The following is a 20,923-nucleotide window of genomic DNA, read 5'->3' on the forward strand; positions in this document are numbered from 1 at the left end:
AATTACGGTCCATGCACAACTAAAACACGTTCATGTAGGCCTACAACCTCGTATTCAACTAAGAAGAAAGTTATTTTAAAAGCTTTAAGATGACAACTTCAAAGTCAGAGAAATGAAGTTGAGTCCAATCCTCGTGAACTGTAAATCATAGAGTGGGACAGTGGAGTTGTCAAAGGAACTACATATCCTTTTTATGGGTCCACAGGACTAACCTACCAATCCCAAGGTTCGCCAATCACAACTCCAACAACCTCTATTTCCTCATCAATATCTGGAGCGGACAAAGTGCCCACCACCTAGGCATTCTCCTAACCATACTTAACCACATTAGCCAGCTCCACCATTGTCACGCCTCTCCGGGCTAGGTGGTCAGCTTTAAAATGGTCATCAAGGGTGATCCAAGATACAATATCTAACCTACTTTGAAGATCCCAATAGGCTGTCACCTCAGCATCTCTATGTTAACAATTACTAGTCATCACATAAAGTTGAACGAATTTGTCAACATGTTCCCTCATTCACTAGATAACTTGTATTTCTACCTTTGTCAAAATATGGGGCATGGGGACCTCAGCAGAATCCTCCCTTTCGCCTTCATCAAAGGGATTCAAATAAGTCAAATGAAGAATCTCCTTTATCAAAGGGATTCCTAGATGCCCTTTTCAAAGTTACAATACCTATTCTCGCAACAGAAGAAGTTTCGCTCTCATAATCACACACTAGGTTAACATTATTATCACTCATCCTGACTAGAAAATAAGAAATGCTGAAAGAAAAGCTTGAGTTGAGGAGGATACCCCAGGTATATGAAGTTGGTAAAGCAAAGAAAATGGCGAATGCATAAACCTAAAGCAGGGAACAAATAATGCTTTGATAAATACTCTCCGAAATGTATAAGGCAAAAATGTTTGCTAATATAGTGAATGCGAACAAAATTGAATGCCAAGGATTGTGAAAAGCTTTCCAAGATGCTCAACTCTTCCCATTCATAGGCAAAGACAAGTGGATGACCCAAATCAGTAAAGAGGAGGAGGAACAAGATCAACGATTGGACGCAAACTCAAGCACAATCGAGTGTGCTGTAAGCCGCACCACACCCTAGTTTGTCATATCAGTACTAGGAAAAGACGCTGAAACGTTTCAAAAATGGAAATGCGTTTAATGCGCTTGTTCCCCACTATTTTTTCAATTGATTCCAAGTGTTTCAATTCCTACTCCCACTAGATAACATCCTAGAGGCCGACCAAAAATCAATTAAGGCTTTACCGACATCTTCAATGCACGACAAAGTCTTGTGGGCAATTGTTCTGGGTCAGAGCTAAGGTCCAATTCATCTCAAATTTACTCCACCTGACCCAATGAATATAAGCCAGTTCAAGATGAAAGCAATGTACATTATATGATCGAAGCAGTTGATTTGAGATCACCATTAATCAACTATATCTAATTCTGATTTCAGAACGAAACAAATTTAATTAATTTCAAACTTAAAAATAAATAACCTGAAATTCATCTCCCTCTTTATTTAATTTAAATGTTATATTAATTATTATTAATTGTTCAAAATTTTCAATTTTTTTGAAAATTCTAATTGACCTCTACAATTTTCCAAAATTTACAACTTAATCCCTTATAATTTTTAAAATTTATAAATCAATCCATTTAAATGATTTAAAATTACAAATTGATCTTTAATTTGAAAATTTTAAATTTGACCAAAACTTTTAAAATCTATGAAAATAATTTAAAAATTTTAACAACGAAAAATTGTAGCATTCTGTCCAAATAAAAAAGTTTAAATATTTTTTTAGTTAAAGTATTTGAATTAATTAAAATTCTAAATTGCATATAAATTTTGAAGTATTTTATCCAAGGAAGTGATTTTGTTTTAACAATCCATCTGTTTCACCTTGGCTTATTATAAAAAAGAGAGAAAAAATAATAAAATGAAAGTAGTTTACAAAAACGACGTCACACGGGCGAATATAGGCACGCGCGACAGGCATTGTACTTTTGAAACAGCATCGTTTCGCAGCACCGTAAGAAGAAAGGGTTATTCGTTAAGCCATTTTCCTGCAATCGAGATAGAAAATGGGGTACGTGCTGAGAGTGAGATTAGCGTCGTTCTTTACCGGCGCTGCAACGGCGTCGTTTGCAGGTCTCTACATCCTCCATAGGGATTACAAACTTGCGCATCAATCCCTTACTCAACAGGTATACACAAAATCTCTCATCTATTTTCCTTCGTTTTTTTATAACATTCTGCCACAATATTTATCTTAATCACGTTGATTAGGATATCTATTGGTGATTAGATTAAGATTTAGCGAGAGGAATATAACTGATCCAGCGATGATAATCATTTCTGAGTTGAATAATTGGTGTGGCTGTGCCTTCTGTTTGGCCTCATAAATTTGCTGTTAAGACTTCTTATGTTATGACAATAGTTATAACATTTATTAATCATTTCAAATTTAATTGAAGGGGACAATTTACTTGGTTTATCTAGGGTTAGGAGCTTTAGTGTTATCAAATAGCAGTGCTATAACATAACAGGCCCATAATAGCACCGAAGAGTCTACATGTGTGCCAAACATGACCTATTTATAGAGTAGAATAAACTGAAGAATCAGTGAGCATTACTCTTATGTTCACCATAATGCATAAACCTTTCAATATATAAGCTAAGCTATTTTATGCCTCAATTCCTTTTTAAATTTATATGCAGCGTGCTTTTTTAGTATGTATAGTTGACTCGTTTCAACCACTATGCGGCTTTTGCTATTTCCCCCAGTCCGTTAGTAGTAACACTCACAGACCCTCCTGCCAAGAAGCCCTTGTTTTTTAATGGGGGAGGGTAGGATGAGTTTATTGTTAATGAGCAGATTGAGCTTGGATAATTGAGGGGCAATTGTGATATGATATTGGCATTTACTCATATTATGTTGAATAATCTGTGAAACACTGACATCGACCCTAACATGTCGACACCTATAGTAACTTAAAAAATGAATAAATTGAATGTAATCACATGTGTCGGTGTTGGACACCGGACACTCCTTTATTTAGAGGCGTCTGGTCGGTGCTATAGAGAGAATAAGTGTCACATTCAAATTATTTGAAGGTCATTCCCTGGTGCAGTAACCTAGGTTTACTTGCTAGGTCACTCATCTCTTTCATACTTGATACAATCAACACGTACTTGTTTCGTATGTCTTTATTTACTTTTAAGCTTGCCTTTAATTTGAGCAACATCTTTAAGACTGTTCTTTATGCTGCCTTCTTTACTGTATATGTCTTGCTCCTGAAATTGTCTTGTTTCTCCCTTTCCAATTTCAACTAGGTCTCATAAATTTCCATTTCCTTCTCTTTAAGACTTGTTTTGCAAATTGGAATATCACCTGCTGTTATCTATCGTATTTATTTTATTCCTTTAATTTTACCCTGCAATTTTCTGTTTTACCTTGAATATATCATATATGACAAGTGGTCTTATTTTGTTGATTTTGGATTGTTTGGTATATGAACATAACAGACAGTTTTCATGTGAGGTGTTTCTTTGGGACTTAAAGCTGGGGATGAATGAATCTAGTTAAACAATCTGAGTATCCTATTGTTATAATAGTCTTAGGGATTGAGTGTTTCAGTTGTTGCTAGCAATATACATTTGAACGAGGGATAAATTGAGAGCTTATAATATAACAAGCCTTGAACCAAGGTTTAAACTGTGAATGTGTTTACCATCAAATAAAGAAAACAATGTTGTTGTTTTTTTTTTTTTTTTTTTTTTCTAATTGTACCATCATACTACATATGATTTTGTTTGCATACAGTTTGTTAGGATTACTCTATTAAATCATTAATCCAAATTACTTAGAAGTTTTTACATTGAATTGAGCCATATTGTTCACTTCATTCTTTTTTGGCAATGGTACATTATTAACGCTTTTGTAATAATCTTTCTTCTTTCCTCTCTCTAATGTGGTATTCATGGTTCACAACTAGATGCTGTTTTATAAATTCATTTTAATCACATAACTATGGTGAAGGGTGGAAACAATTCCTTTCAAAAGAAGTGCATAATTCCTCACCACACTCCGTGCTGCTGAGGCAGGTGTACAAACATTTGATTTGTAAGCATGGAACATAGGCCAGCGGTACGAAATGTTGAAATTGTTTTAGGGGATAGTATTCTTTCAGAATAGATAGGTAAAGTAGAATAAAGAAGAGTTAGTTAGGGTAGTAGTTAGTTGGGGGGGGGGGGGGGGGGGGGGGTCAATTAAATAAATAGGGGAACATAGTAGAAAGAAGATGTGCAGATTTGTTGCTTTAGAAAAACAAACCAGTGGCTAGGTTGTAAAAGAGGAAACCTTTGGAGGAGAATTCTTTTACCTATTCTCAATCATTCAATAAATTTTGCAAGTTACATTTGTTTCTATCACTACTCTATTTCTCTTCCCTCGGTTCCTGACAAATGGGTCTGTTCTAGTGGATCTCTTGTGTGGAGGAAATGTAGAATTTGAGGTTATTCTGCAAAGAGGTGACCAACAAGCAGGGATGACAACCTCGTTTAATGCCTTTATGGAAGTCTAGCATTTTCAAGTTTAAGAAGATGCTATATCGGTTGATAAAGATGCAAGGACTTGATTAATGCAAAAAGGGCAGGAGGCGCCACCCCCTAAAATTGAAAACATGATTGAGGAAATGTGAGAGATCAAGCATACGTTGGATCAGTGAATGAAAAGTTACATGCATAATTGCGAGGCAAAAAGGGTGGAGACACTACAATCACCAGAGATGGTCTTGTTGCGGCAATATGAGGAAAATTCTGAAAGCTTCAATAGGGAGTGTAGCAACCAGGAGTTCTGTTCTCAGACAAAGAGGAGTGAATTTCCCAGTCCCGATGGCAGTAATCTGTTGGAATGAGTTGCTGGGATGAAAGGAAACTCTTTCAGGTGTATTAGACAAAGCCTTTGGATAAAATGCTGAACTTGATACTATGGCGGGATCAAAACATAACCTATCCCAGTTTGGATTATCTTCTGGCTGATAACAGTTTCTTGATAAAAATAAGTTTATGATTCTTCATTTACAGAAAAGTTCTTATAAGCTTTTGTTCAAGCAATGACAGCCATAGAGATCCAGGTTACATGGGGTGTAGAAGCACCGCCACCGCCTCCCCCACCACCATAGCCATGTGCCCCTAGCCATTAGCCGGCGTATAGTGGCCAGCAGGCTGTCATTAGTAAAGCTGCCACAGGTATGTAAGACAGACACACATCTTACTCGCATTGATGATTTCTAGTAGGCTATCAGCATAGGAGGTAGGGGTTGTCAACATAGTAGGTAGAGGTTGTGCTTGAGTATTAGGGGAGATGTCTGCCTTCAATAATGAGGGGCAGAATTAGCATCCTACTAAGTGGATGTGATTCGCGATGGGCTTGCCCTAAACTGATGTCACTATTTAGGTTCATGAACAAGGAGATCTGATGGACATTGCAAATCAGCCTACTATGGTTAATGTTTTAACTGGCCAAGCTCAAGCCTATAGGCAAATGAACTACAATTCTGAAACAGGAGATGGTTTCTATGTCTTCCTCTAGCAGATTATTGCATTGGCTGTCCGCATGTCCAGCTTCAGCTCCCAATCACAGATTCCACAATCAAAGATCTCTTAATGAGAGGGCCCCCAAAGTCTTCCCGGGACTTGTGTCAAGTCACACTTTCAAGCTCAATTATTTCAGTGTACTCAGGTGAGGAGGATTTTTGCTTAGCAGAGAGATGTTGGAACAACTTATCTAGTTTCTCCTAGTCCAATTCAAGGTCAGACCTCTTTAGGGCCAACCAAGAGCACATTTAGCCCTACTCAGCAGAATTTAGACAGGAAAGAGATGGTAGGGAGTCAAACTAGTTTTCGAACGGATGAAGAAGTGTACTATACTGACTGGTTTTAGAAAATTGGTGAGATGAACCCTATTGCTTGACCACTTTCAACCTTGAATGCAATGTGTTAGAACTGGTAATTTTCTAAAATGAATTACTTATATTATGCACAAAGAAGGTTGAGCTCAAGCCAACGAGGCAAGAACTAAACCAGTGTACAAAATATGAACAAACTATCTAAGACATTTTAGAGGCCTTTTTTCCCCCACACAGTGACTTGCCCCCTAATACTTTTTTTAATAATCCCTTATACTAACCGACTTCTATTTATCATTTCCTTCTGTAGCTAGCTTCCTCTCTTCTAACAGCTGTTGCTTCCTTACTAACAACTGTTACAACTATTAATTCCCCTGAAGTCCTTACTAACTTAGACTTCTTTCTAGCCAAAGACTTGCAACTGTAAGGGTGTAACTCTAAATACACCATATCTCGTTAAAATCCAACTCTCCTGTCAGCTTGCAGCTCCAATCTCTCTGGCCTTCACTAAATTGCTTTTTAACTCATCCGAAAGTTGATCCAGCTCTTCAAGCAGTAGGTTATTCTTCGGATTGAAGGGTATAATAAACGGAGTCCACATAAGTAGGAAAATTAGTCAGTGGGAGGATACTTGATGAATAAATAGGGAGGAATAATAGAAAGGAAACATGAGTATTTGTCACTTTGGAAAAATATAGTAGTGATTCAGTTGTAAAAAGGGGAACCTTGAAGGAGAGTAGTATTTCCTATATTCGACCACCAAATAAAAATATATTTCCTATTTTCAGCCATCAAATGAAATTGTTCCTTTGCGTTTGTTTGTTTCAATCAATTCATACTAATATATACATTCCACTGCATGGCACAATGTTAAAACTTGCTCTGAGTAGCTGTGACTTATGCTGCCATTTATCGAGTAGCTTTTCCGCTTTTCACAGGAATTAGGCATACATCAACCTATCTAAACCATGAACTATTTCTTTATCCTTAAGTATTCTTGGCTATGCACTTCTCTCATTTTAAGCATGGGAAGAAATGGCGGGGATTGTTTGACAACATGAGTATTCATTTTTACCAATCATATATTGCTTCGATAAGTTACTGAACTTTCTTTGCTTTTGCAGACAAATGGTCTCTACGAATCACTTAACAGTCGAATTTCTTCCTTGGAAAAACTCAAACAAACTGAAACTTCGCAACAGGCGGAAGCTACAGAATAAGTATGTGGATTGAGGCATCTGTTGTAGTTAATTGTTGTGGTGGAAAATTTTTATCGAATATACTCACTGCGACAAGTGACTTTTCACTGGTTACTCTTGTAAGGAGTAAAGTTTAATTTCACTCATTTTATGCCATCTCATGTGGCTCAACTTTTTTACCATAAGTGTTCGGACCAGTTCTGTATTCTGATGTATGAATATTTGGGATGGGAGACAATGCTTTCTTTTATGAAGCTGGGAATTGTGTTTCTATTTAGTTACTACATATATGGCTTGAAAATAAAATGATTACCCTATCACCAACAATAATGATATATTTGAGAGATAGATTAAGTTATGAAAACTTATTACTTTTTGCAATAAGCAAAATAATTAAGTTTTTTATTGGGTGTGAATTTCTGGTCGTATTCTTGATTTATTATCTTAAATAAGTGACATAATGATTGGTAGTTTAGAGATGATGGAAGTTGGAGGAGTTTCGTTGTTTACACAATCTCTACCCTCCATTCCTCAAAATGACATAAATCTCTACCCTCCATTATTTTAGTATGAAAAACTATTTACTTATCCTAATTGCTTATGATTCATTTTTGAGCTAATCTAATCAATTAGACAAATTCTTCAAATCAAAATTTTGCCTCTTGTAATTTTGATTGCTCCTAATTTATCTACCACAACTTCAAAATGTTTTTAAAAATAATTTTTTAGGTAAAACATTTTAAAAAATAGTTTAGTGTGTGCGTGTACGCTTTAGCCATGCGTTTTTACGATAAAGTCCTTTTGCCTAACAGTCATTCACTTATAACTAAAATAGAAGATTACCACATTACCTTAAGACTTTGTCAGATACTTTTCTTTTTGTAGACAAATATTTGAGTAGCTTGAGATGAGACTTAGTTACTTTTTATTGGATTGCCATCATCGGATAGTTAAGTCCATCAAACCCTAATGATAAGGCTTGCAACTTTATCTACTTTATCGTTCATGCTTGACTTATCATAATACATTAGTTATCATCATCAAAAGTTGATATCCTTATTAAAAGCATATCACCTGCAAAACAAAGTACCACAAGGACGGTCGAAGAGACGGACCGCCCCTTTCAAATACATGGATTACAAACTATTAACACTTATACTAAACGCAACCTCCATGTGTTGAATTACTAAAAATGAATGTGATAATCTTGATAAAAAACTACAAGGATAAGAAAATGTTACAAAAGTGGATCAGAGACAAAGTTGTCTTAAATTTTTAAAAAGTTTATATAAGACTTAAAATTTAACCATAGTAAAAAAAAATAGAATTTTAGCTTTATTAGAGCATCTCAATGGCTGATTGCTTAATCATAAGTTATGTTGATTATTTTAATTTGCCGTTGGGATTTGCTTAGTTAACACTCTAGATTGTTTGAAAATAAGGAATGTTATCCAAATAAGCAATCACAAAAACACATTGCTTATCATCAAAATATTATTTTTTATAAAAAAGTGAATTCTTTTTTACATATAAAAAATTATTATTTATTAAATTGGTGGGATCAATTTCAAATTGCTTATTTGTAACCACCATTTGAGTGAAATTGATAAAAATTGTTTATGAATTTCTTAGATGCAATGTGGCACTTTGGACCCACAAAGTACGACATAAACAATGAAAAATATTTTCTCCATTGGTAATTTTTTGGTCCATGTAAGTTGGCGTGCTTTTGTTTTTTCGTCCATGTATTTTTTTTTTGCCTAAATGATCCATAAATTTTAAAATCTTTTTTGTTTTAGTTCCCAAAGTTAAAATCCGTAGGAAAATCTACAGGAAACGTGTAGATTTTTTTTGTAAATTTTAACTTTAGGGATTAAAATCAAATGAAATTCAACATCTAAGGGCTTTATTTATCCAAAACTAAAAAGATACATAAACGAATAATAAAAACACGTCAACTTACAAGGACCAAAAGACTATTTAAGCTTAGATTTTTCATTTAAATATAATTTAACCATAACCAATGTTTGATAAAATCATATCTATTATAGCTTAATGGTGACAATTTTGGAATATCTACAATATAATCTATATTTCATACACTTATAACTCAGGTCTTGATGAGAGGTTTTGACGACACAAAATGATTGAGCGATATAGAAATGGTAGCTCAAACTAATGTTAGTGGTAGACTGTACTGTTGTTGGGTTCTAATGTTAGTGACTGCACTAATAATGCTTTGGCTATATCCTTGTTGTTAGTGGTGCAACATTGCTTTTGTATCATGTTGGGAAAAATCAAATCACAAGATGAAATGATGAATAATGGAAATGTGGAGAGAATTAGGGTGAAATATGATTGCTATTTCATTAATAACATAACATGAATATTTATACAACAATACTCATCAATATAGTTAACCATCTAAAAGATAAGTTAAACTTTTCAACCTTGTAATCGGTTACACCAAATTTGTAACAAGTTACAAGAAGCTATTGACTTCAAAATACATAAAATTGGAGGTTGGTAGCCAGTTACACTAAACAAGTAACCGGTTACAAGAACCTATTTGATAATAACTGTTGCAGAAGGGATAGTAACCGGTTACACCAACTTGAATTACACCATTTTCATAACACACCACCTTAATTCAAGTCCTTCAAGTCTTCCATACTCATGTGCTTCTTCAATCTTTTGAACACTTTAATAATTATTCCCTTGGTTAGAAAATCGGCCACTTGATCTTCGCTTTTGCAATATTCTAACTTCAATTTTTCTTCACTCACAAGATCTCCCAAGTAGTGAAGTCTCATACCTATATGCTTGCTTCTCCCATAAGCAATGTGATTCTTAGCAAGGTTTAGCAAAAACATTGTCTATCATCAAACTCACAACTTCATACTCTTTGTTGCACTCCTTCATCAAATTCATCAACCATACAACTTGACACACACATAGACACTGTAATGTACCCGGCCTTGCAGGAAGAGAACACCACAATTTGTTCCTTCTTAGAACACAATATATTGGCGTTTCTCCATACATAAAGATGTATCCAACCGTGGATTTTCTGTCATTTTTATCTCCACACCCGTTTGAGTTGATATAACCGAGCAATTTGTAACTTCTACCTTTATTTATTAAGAGAAATAAAGTTTCGAGGCTAACTAAACCTTTGACATATCTTAAAATTCTCTTGACTAGTTCCAAGTGTGACGCCTTTTCCTTCCCCATAAATATGGCCATTATCCATACGTTATACGCCAAGTTCGATCTCGTATTACACAAGTACCACAACAATCCAATTAGCCTCCTAAACTGTGTTATAATAATATACTACTCATATTTATTCTTTGACATATGCAATATTGGCTCTCCAGGGGTAATTTCCACATTACAATGCTCCATTTCGAACTTCTTCAACATCTCAAGAGCATACCCCCTTTGATGCATGAGCCTTCCCTTTTCAAACTTGTGAAACTCAATGCCAAAGAAATATGTCATGATACCAAGGTCGGTCATTTAAAACTCCTTCGTTAAATCATCCTTGGATTCGGCAATGTAACCTTCATTGTTGTCTGTAATCAATAAATCATAAATGTAGAGACATAGGGTGGTCACTTATTTCTTTGTAGCCTTCTTCACATACACACGATGTTCAGATACACATTTATCAAATGATATCTCCTTTAGAAATCCATAAATTCTTTTGTTTCAAGCTTTTGGTTCTTGCTTCAGCCCATATAATGCCTTCTTTAATCTATATAACTTGGATTCTTGATTTTTCACAATAAAATCATGTGGTTGTTCCACATCCACCCTCTTTTCTAATAAAACATTCAAAAAATGCATATTTGACATCCATTTGGTAGATGGACTAATTGTTGTTATTTGCAATTCCAACAAAGCCCAATGATTTCAATTCTAGCCACTGGTGCAAATACTTCTTCAAAGTCAATGCCTTTTCTTTGTAAAAAACCCTTCGCAACTAATCTGGATTTATGCTTGATTATTTCACCTTTGGGATTTGCCTTTACTTTTTACAACCATCTTACACCAGTTGAATTCCTTCCTTGAGGTATATCAACTAGTTCTCATGTCTTATTTTTCTCAATCGACTTCAGCTCCTCCTTTATAACATATATCCATTTTCTATCACTTAAGGCCTCCTCATTTTTCACTGGTTCTTATTCAACCATGAGCACAAAATGGACGAGATCACCATCGTTGTTTACTTCATTATCCAGGAATAACTCACAATCTTGTAGTCTTGCAGGAATGCCTCTTTGCCTCATTGATTTTTTCACATTATATTCAATTTGAACTCCACCGGTTGCATTTTCAAACACTGAAAAAATAGTTCCAACACCACTTGAATTTATTTCAGCATGTTGTCTGTCCCTCAAATAATCAAAAATCACGTCCATACTGATTAAAACTCTTTTGTTGACTGTGTCATAGAGTTTGTAGCCACCAGTAAAGTGATACCCAACAATATAATTTGATCTCCCTTGTCATCTAATTTCTTTCTAAACTTATCTAGAACATCTATATGCAACCGAACCAAATACCTTCAAGAGACTCATATTTAGCTTAAATCTGAACCAAGATTCTTCGGGAGTAATATTTGTAGCTTCTTTGTTGGACACATATTCCATGAATATACAAATGTGGATACCTCTTCTCCCCATATTTCTATTGTCAAGTTCTTCCCTTTCAACATGCTTCTCACCATGTTCATAATCAATCGATTCTTCCTCCCGACAAATCCATTTTATTTTGGCGTATATGGTGGCACTACCCGATGTACAATGTCCTCTTGATCACAAAATTTCCCAAAATCATTTGAGACATTTTCACCTCCACCATTTATTTTTAGAGTTTATATCTTATGATCACTTTGTCTTTCCACCATATATTTGAACATTTTGAATACTAGCACATAATATTTTTTTAATCAAGTGAGTCCACAACTTTCTACTAAAATCATCAATGAAAGTGACAAAGTACCTATTGCATCCTATTGAGTCAACTTGCATCGGTCCATAAACGTTTGAATACACCACATCAAGATGACCTTTGGCTATGCATCCTGCATCTTTACTAAAGTTGTTTATGTGTTTCTTGGCTTGCACACATTCTTCACATACTTCAGCTGACATGTTGATCAATGGTAGCCTCGTAACCATGTTATTTTTCTGCATAACATTGAGGTCTTTGAAATTTAAAAGCCTAAGCCTATAGTGCCATATTTATTATTCTATAATAGAATCCATTTCTAGACACTTATACTTCACTACTTTTAATTCAACTTTGAAATTTCTATTTTGATCCTTAAGAGCCTTTAGAATCAAACTCCCATCTGCATCCATAACTTGTAACACTTTGTTTTCCATATGAATCTTATAATTTCGTTCAAGAAATTGACCAATGCTTAAAATATTACACTTGATTCCTAGAATATACAATACATCTTTAATCAGGAAATGCTCACCATTCTCCCTCTTGATTGATATGTCGCTAATACCCTCAGCTGCATGTGTGCTATCATCCATGAAATTTACCTTATTTTTTAACGTTATATTGAATTTAACAAACCATTCCTTCCTTCTTGTCATACGTGTTGAACACCCAAAGTCAAAGTACCATCAATCACTGCAGTGTAGTCACCATTGCATTTTCAAGCGATTGTACCCGACTTTGCTTCAACTTGTTGTGGATCATTCTTGTTGGCATGTTATTCACGAGCAAAACGTCAAAGTTATTGACAATTATAACATTGCAAGTTGCTCTTGTCATTTCTCCATCTTCCTTCTCTTCATCTTTTGTTGCCACCTTTGTAATTGTTTGATCCACCACCTTTATTGCATTTGCTTGCACCCTTTTGAAATGTTGAATTGTTGGAATTTTAGGAGTCCTTTCCATCATTGTTGTGATATTTTCCTCTACCTCTACTTATGGACCACATTCCTTTCACCTTCTTGTCCTTTCCAACAAAACGAGCTTGCAAAGCAACTTCAACATTTCCTTTGTCAACATTCCTTTTCTCCATTCTTTGCTCATGAGCCTTAAGAGAACTTTGCAACTTTTCTTTGCTCACGGTTGAAAGATCGTTGGACTCTTCAATAGCAACCACCGCGTTATCGAATATCGACTTTAACGATCTCAAGATTTTACTAACCAGATACTACTTGGTGATTGTCTCTCCACAGACTTTCACTTGATTCATCAATCTTATGATTCTTGGTGTAAATTCACTAATGATTTCATTCTCCTCCATTTGAATTAACTCCATCTGTCTTTTTGATTTTGTAACCTTGCCACCTTTGCCTTATCACCTCATGCACAACTTTTCTCTAAGGCTATGTTTGGATTGATGGTATGGTATGAGATGGAATGGAATGGCATGATAATTAATGAGATTCCATCATTTGGATTTACAAATAATGGATGGAATGAAATAGAACATGATGGAACTCATTCCATCCCATTTCATCGAATTCCTCATTTTTTGTTCCATCCAATTTGAGGTGTATGTGATGGAATGAGAAATTTTAAATAAAATAACCAAACAATGGAGTGTTATCTTTATTCCGTTCCGCTCCACTCCGCTTCGCTCCGTTATGTTCCATTCCATTCTGCTCCGTTATGTTCCATCAATCCAAACATAGCCTAAGATTTTCCAAGCTTGCTTTGAGGATACGCAATCACCAACTTCTCAAAATTACCAGCATTAACACATTGATGAAAAAGATACAAAACTTTGAAATCTTTCGTCTTCTCTTCCTTGTGATTAGTTCTTTACACAAGTGTTGCACCTTCTACAAGTGAATTCTTACTATTCTTGATCATTTCAAGAACATTTATATAACCAAACATCACTTTCATCTATTTGCACCAATTGTCATAATTCAATTGCTAGGGAAAAATCCATTCACAAGATAAAATGACAAATAATAGAGAGAATGAGAGAATTAAAGTGAAAATATGGGTCTTATTTCATAAATGACCAAACTTGACTATTTATATAGCAATACTCATTAACGTAGCTAATCAAATAAAAGAGAAAACAAATTTCGTAGCTCTTTAACTGATTACACCAAACTTATAACTAATTATATAAAATTACTGACTTCAAAATATATTAAGCCAGTAATTATTTTTTGATTACACCAAACTTATAACTAATTATATAAAATTACTGACTTCAAAATATATTAAGCCAGTAATTATTTAAAAAACTTATATTTCATGCTAACTAACGCACTACCGCAAAAAGGGTCGTAACCGGTTACTCTTTTTCCTCTAACCGGTTAGAGCACCTTGAATTATAACATTTTTCTATCAGAACATTGCTAAATGGCTGCTTTTGTGACTTAAGTTAGAGTCTACTTTTGCTTGTATTCTGTTCGACACTGTATGTGTTATAGCACAACTTGTGCTCTTTTATTAAAATGCAATTTTGACTTTTCCAATAGAAAAGAACACAACCCAACAATGAATATGATATTTCTTATGCCATAAATTAATAATAAAATGAATTAATAAACTTTCCTTTTAAAAAATAAACAAAATGGGGACCAGATTCACCAGAATCCTGACTAAATAAAACGGTGCTAATAAATAATTGACCTGGCACGGTGATCACAAGACAAACATCAATCCTTCATTTATTATCCACAATTTTGTCATCAAGGAAAGATTCATACGTGAATCACGACAATAAGGCGCAGACAAATCCCACCGGACACTCCAAATCTTCCATCACAATCTCAATCCAACCGTCAAATCTCAGCCGTTCATTTCATCAAACTTAATCTCGCCGCATCACTCACGGACCATACAATACCTCAACTCAACCAACATCAAGTAACGATAACAAAGCGCCCTTTACCAAGTTAAAGGATAAACACGTCTTTATTCTTTCCAGCCTGGCTTTCTTACCAACCCACTATTCATTAATTCTTAATAAATAAATTTCAAAATTCCAAATTTACCCTTACACTTCAAAAGTACTACACTTATCTTCTTCTTTCCTTACTACACTCTCAAATTTTTTACTTCACTGAAACAACATGATGCAACCGACACGAGTTACACGCGCTCTCGCGTTTTTCTTCTTCTTCTTCTTCGCCGCGGTTTGTTTCCCGCCGGTGTTGTGTTCCGACGAAGTCCAGTCGTTCCGTGAAGCGCCAGCATTCCGAAACGGTAGGGAATGTCCGCCGCCTGTAACGTCATCCGTCATCCACATTGCCATGACTCTCGATGCTACCTACCTCCGCGGCTCCATTGCCGGAGTCTTCTCTGTCCTGCAACACGCTTCGTGTCCAGAGAATGTAGTGTTCCATTTCGTTACAACCACGCACCGCCGCCGGCAAGAGCTCCGCCGCATCATCATTTCTACGTTTCCGTATCTGAAGTTCCACATCTACCACTTCGATTCAAATCTCGTCAGAGGAAAGATCTCGTACTCGATTCGCCGAGCGCTTGATCAGCCGCTCAATTACGCGAGGATGTACCTTGCCGATCTAGTTCCGGCGAGTGCTCAGCGAATCATTTACTTCGATTCTGACCTAATTGTAGTTGATGACGTGGCGAAACTGTGGAGTATCGATTTAGGAGATCACGTTCTTGGCGCGCCGGAGTATTGTCACGCTAATTTCACTAACTACTTCACGCATCGGTTCTGGTCGAATCCGTCTTATGCGTCGTCGTTTAAGGGACGTGGTGCGTGTTACTTTAACACAGGTGTGATGGTGATTGATCTGTGGAAATGGCGTGAGGGAAGATACACGGAGAAGCTTGAGAACTGGATGCGGATCCAGAAACGGAGCCGGATCTACGAGCTTGGATCGCTTCCGCCGTTTCTTCTGGTGTTCGCCGGAAATGTTGAGAGAGTGGAGCATAGGTGGAACCAGCATGGCCTCGGTGGAGATAACGTTGAAGGACTCTGCCGCGATCTTCACCCTGGACCGGTGAGTCTTCTGCATTGGAGTGGGAAGGGGAAGCCCTGGCTTAGGATAGATTCTAAGAAGCCTTGTCCGTTGGATAGTTTGTGGGCTCCTTATGATCTCTTTCGTCATTCTCCTTCGCCGTTCAATGATTCCTAATTAGGGTTTGAGGAAGAATGAAAAACTGCTAGGGTTCTTGCAGAAATGCTCGCACTCGTTCGTCCAAATGGATGATGAAACGGTTAGTCAATTGTAATAATTATAATTCAATTCTAGTGTTTAAGAGATTAATGTGTGATTTCTTATGATTCAAGTTTATGATGATTATTCTTTGCACAAGAGATTAAGAATGTTATCTAACATTCTTTTTATCATTTCTGATTTCAGACTGTATATAATGGATTTGAATTGAATGCTGTACATAAACCTCAATGATGATCTGCACGGCAATGGAGGAAGTTGTGTCACAAAAACAAAAAACGGGATGCTTTATGAGGGTGATAACCAAGTGAAAGAGATTGAAAAGTTATTCACAGGGATTGAATGCTGGTATTTTTTTGGGTATGAATTTAGGTTAGGCATTTTGATGTCTGGTTCCTGTTCTACTTTACCATGGCTATTGGTACAATTTTAGTGTTTTGGATTTATGATTTACTTGGTTGGAATTGAGAAGGTGATAATTTCATCATATTTTGTCTCCATGGCTACGATTGATCCTTCCTGAATTTGTTTATCCATTCGCAAGTAATTCCAAGTGACATAACGTGCTGCACCTTTTGTATTTGGTTTACTGAATGCTTATTCTGCCATCTCTGAGTTTCAGAATTTAGTGAAGCTTTTTTATTTTTCATTATTGTTTTGATTAGAGCCTGCCATCTCTGAGTTTCAGAATTTAGTGAAGCTTTTTTATTTTTCATTATTGTTTTGATTAGAGCCTGTTTGTTCTTAAATAATGTGAACTTATGGATCATAATTCATATAGAAGAGAATTGTAGTAGTGAAAAGATGATAGTTTCACCAACTGAAGTTGAGCTGTAAAAACCTGTTTTGGAAGAGAAAAATATGATTTCATGAGGATTATCTTAAGGTAGTCACAGATTTTGGCTTTTAAATCTTCATGCTCACCAAAGCATCCAAATGCTTCTCCCCCATACCTCAAAACAGGTATTTGACAGTATAATATAGGGCTTTTATTTTTAGTGCTGATCAATGGGTTATTTGCAATGAGTATCCGACAGAGACTATAATATATGACAAAAAAAAATTGGAAAACAATATATACAAGGATTGATGAGCTTGATTGCAGGTATTAATAATTGGGCGAGCAGGAATAATCAACTACTCCATATATGAAAAAATGAAAATTTGTGGAATAAAAGAAAAGTGTAGATCCTTTCAACCTTACTTGGATTGTATATATGATAGTTAGTTGGTTATAACATGGAACAGACCAATTATTATTGAGCTTCAAATGTGAAGAGAACACAGAATCAGTGTAGGCCAACCATGATGTTGTTGGTTACATGTAAAACATAAGGTATATCATATAAATCTATTATTTTTCAGATTGAAAAAGGTTCAGATGGATACACATTTGAAGCTTGTATAACATAAAGTATATCATAACTTTAATTAGAAACCGACGAACTAGAAGGACGTCTGAAGGTTTTAATCTATATAGTTGATCATGAAAGAGATTGAAATGAAACAGGAAGCGATGATTGTGAAACACAAATCAAGAATTTGAGCTTCAAAAGTGCAAGATGGAAGAACAATCAAGAGTAATATTTTGTTGTCCTATATTTATGTTTAAGGACAGCCTTAGATGTAATACATGCCGCCAATTAAGTTATTCTTTGCAATATGTAATTTAGGCCTGTTTATCTACCAAGTGCTCTCATTTTGGAGAAAAGAAACTTGAGGTGAGCACTGCTAATCCATTTTAAAAGGATAACTGCTAAACCATTTCTAAGGCTATGTTTGGGAGTTTGGAGGGGAGGGGAGGGAAAGGCTTCCGAAATCGAATTTTTAAAATAGTATAGAAAAATATTTGACATTTTTTGAAAAAGTGATTTTGTTTAGAATGATAAAAGACTCATTATCATTACAAAATTTTTAATTTTCAAAATAGTATAACAACCTAAACGATATTTGCAAAATTTATGTAAGCCCTTCAAAACCCTCTAAAACCCTCCTTCAATACAATTTTTGAGTTCCCCTATTTTATGGGGTTTTTGGTGTTATGAATAAAATCAAATCCTCCAAAACCCTCCTACCCAAAATCTTTTTATTCTTTTCACCCAATTCTTCCTATTTTCCAAAGCCCTCCCCTCCCTTCCCCTCCAAACTCCCAAACATAGCCTAAAGGTATGCCAAAATAGATTCAAACTTAATTGTGAGGCAGCAGCACTGGAGTCTGCCAAACAACACTTAAAGTGATAAAACAAAATTTTTTATTCAAAATGGCACCCTTTCAGTACTATTGGGGTTGAAGGATAGGGACATCATGTATCTTTTCACTTTTGCATCAACTAACTCTGTTTTGGTTTTGAAATAGCTGTGAAACATGTGTATTCCATTATGCACTGGAAATTTTAAATTTTTTTTTTTTGAAAATTAAACATCGCTTTGGCAAGACCAACTCCAATCCAACTGGGACGAGATCTGTGATTGTGCTCACAGGGTACACTAAGTCAGTAAGAGTCGCAACGTTTCCTTGTCCACATGAGGGCGATTAATAAGAATAAAGTCTTTTGTAGAATAAAGTCTTTTGTCTTTTTGTTTGAGGTCAATCATTTATAACCATTTATGCGACTTGAATATTCCGTCTACGCATAATGGATAACAATGAGAGATGAGTTGTATCTGGTCGTGGACCGGTTTTCTTGTCTTGTCTAGGTCAACCAAGTTTAGCCCTTTCTCGTGTATGGGTTAAATCAGGGCGGGTTGTCTCCCGCCTAAGTAGGGATCCGACCCATAAAGGGTGATATCCGGAATGTCCGGAGTACATAGTTCCTCAAGCATGCTCTAGAGGGAGAGTGAGGGATGTATACATAAACTTTGGAATTTCAAAACTTAACATAGATCAGTCTCAATAGAAACCATTGAATTTATAGTAAATTGCTGATGTTGAATGATCCATATTCTTTCCAAATATTCCTGCAGACCCTAATGTAAAAGGTATAAGCTGAAAGCCAGATGAGCAAGAGTGTCACAGTTCTGTCAAACAAAGCCACTGCTAGCAGGATGCGGATGCCTCTTCAGCACTTGTTATAAACACTGCTAACTTTAATCCAACCTTCATGCACGGCTATCCCCTTTTAAACCTATATATACTACAATGTTTCTGTTGCTGAAATTGTTATCCCCAATATTAGCAGCAGACAATCATGAAAAACAATTTATTTAACTAATAATACTTTTGATATATATTATGGATAACTTAATCTAGATGTAACTCAATTTGTGCACCGTTAATCTGATTAACAACATACTATACATATTAAATTTGATCAATTTAACAAATAAAAAAATAAAGACATACATATCTTAGATAAGGACTAGTTCTGTTTGATCACTAGAGACAGATAGATATACATACTATTTCTTTGATGGAAAAATCAAATTGTTCAAAGGTGAGGACTAGTTTTGTCTAATAACAAAGATGATTTGCTAAATAGAACATAGTGAATACAGATACAGAATCATCAAATAAGTGCCTATTTGAATTCATTGCAGAAACTCTCATGTTAAAAATATAGTATACCTAAATTACTCGAATTGGTTTCATTGTACCTCCTAACTCAATAGTTTCATTTCAACATTAGCCACTAAATATTATTGTGTGCATCATTTTGAGCAGCGAGAAATGCAACGTTAAGGTAATATTATGAGAGAGAGAATAATTTGATTGAACTCACTACATGATGTCACACTACAATAAGAAATGAACAAGACATGATCAAACTTTCATATTTTTCATTCAAACCAAATATTTCAAAAGAGAAATATCTCAACACAATAGCCATAATTCTTCTTGATATAAGGAATAAACCTTACAAAGTAGCTGCAGCTCTTGCCAATAATGAAGCAATTGCTTAGCAAAACATTTGGAATTACATTAAAAGAAAAGTAAAACTACAAGCATAGGCTAAAGGTTAGTTAGAACCGTTCCTACTAAAGTGCTTGTTTCTTTGGTTATGAGATTCTAAATGTTTTTTATTTTTTAATTATTTTTTTAATTAATGTAGATTTTTTTAAATTTTTTTTACTTTTTTAATTATATATTATTAAATATATTACTATATTTTTTAATTTTAGAAATTATTTAAACTATTATCAAATTATTTATCCACACGTGGTTTTGGTTTATATGGATTTAAATTCTTTTGCTTAAAAACGATGTCGGACTATAACTTGAAAGGATGGTAAAGACGTAAAGTTGCCAACATTCAGGACATGGAGGTATTCTCACTGTACAACTTTCATGCATGTTCTCACTGTACACATTTCTCCAACCGATCTTCTGAGATTTACCCTTCGATTATGGACATGTAACACGTTTTTGCAAGAGTTATTGCACGACCAAACAAACTTGTCTCTAATCATTGAATTTGGTGCAGTTTTGGCTATCAAGATTCTCAACTTCTCCATCTGCATCGCAAGGTCATCACATAGCTGGCGATCAGGAATACATAAGTTACGACGCTGCCCTATGAATTGCTTGATAGTTAAAACAAATATGCAAAATACATGCTATGGTTAAATCAAACTTCCTTAGTAGAATATGGTTTCCTGACAATGTAGAGAATCCATATGCTAGCTTCCAAGGGCTTCTACAGCTTGCTAAGATAG

At 35.2% G+C, this 20,923-nt stretch overlaps 2 protein-coding genes across 2 annotated transcripts; both read left to right on the forward strand.

Annotated features, from left to right (window-relative positions):
• Positions 1-1,983: 1,983 nt before the first annotated feature.
• On the forward strand, positions 1,984-7,372 carry LOC131626195 (uncharacterized). Its single transcript, XM_058897025.1, has 2 exons — positions 1,984-2,214; positions 7,044-7,372. The coding sequence occupies exons 1-2, from the start codon at positions 2,092-2,094 to the stop codon at positions 7,137-7,139; spliced, it is 219 nt and encodes a 72-aa protein (XP_058753008.1). The 5' UTR covers positions 1,984-2,091; the 3' UTR covers positions 7,140-7,372.
• A 7,695-nt stretch (positions 7,373-15,067) lies between these two features.
• LOC131626196 (probable galacturonosyltransferase-like 3) lies at positions 15,068-16,894 on the forward strand. The gene is made up of 2 exons (XM_058897027.1): positions 15,068-16,310; positions 16,457-16,894. The coding sequence occupies exon 1, from the start codon at positions 15,194-15,196 to the stop codon at positions 16,226-16,228; it is 1,035 nt and encodes a 344-aa protein (XP_058753010.1). The 5' UTR covers positions 15,068-15,193; the 3' UTR covers positions 16,229-16,310; positions 16,457-16,894.
• Positions 16,895-20,923: the final 4,029 nt, after the last annotated feature.

Source organism: Vicia villosa, unplaced genomic scaffold (genome assembly GCF_029867415.1).
Source record: "Vicia villosa cultivar HV-30 ecotype Madison, WI unplaced genomic scaffold, Vvil1.0 ctg.000273F_1_1_3, whole genome shotgun sequence".
NCBI classification, from domain to species: Eukaryota; Viridiplantae; Streptophyta; class Magnoliopsida; order Fabales; family Fabaceae; genus Vicia; species Vicia villosa.

Bases quoted from the DNA above. Each gene is read 5' to 3' on its own strand.
- LOC131626195 (XM_058897025.1), top strand. From the start codon at position 2,092: ATGGGGTACGTGCTGAGAGTGAGATTAGCGTCGTTCTTTACCGGCGCT. The intron at 2,215-7,043 runs GTATACACAAAA...TTGCTTTTGCAG, and splicing joins ATCAATCCCTTACTCAACAG to ACAAATGGTCTCTACGAATC.
- LOC131626196 (XM_058897027.1), top strand. From the start codon at position 15,194: ATGATGCAACCGACACGAGTTACACGCGCTCTCGCGTTTTTCTTCTTC.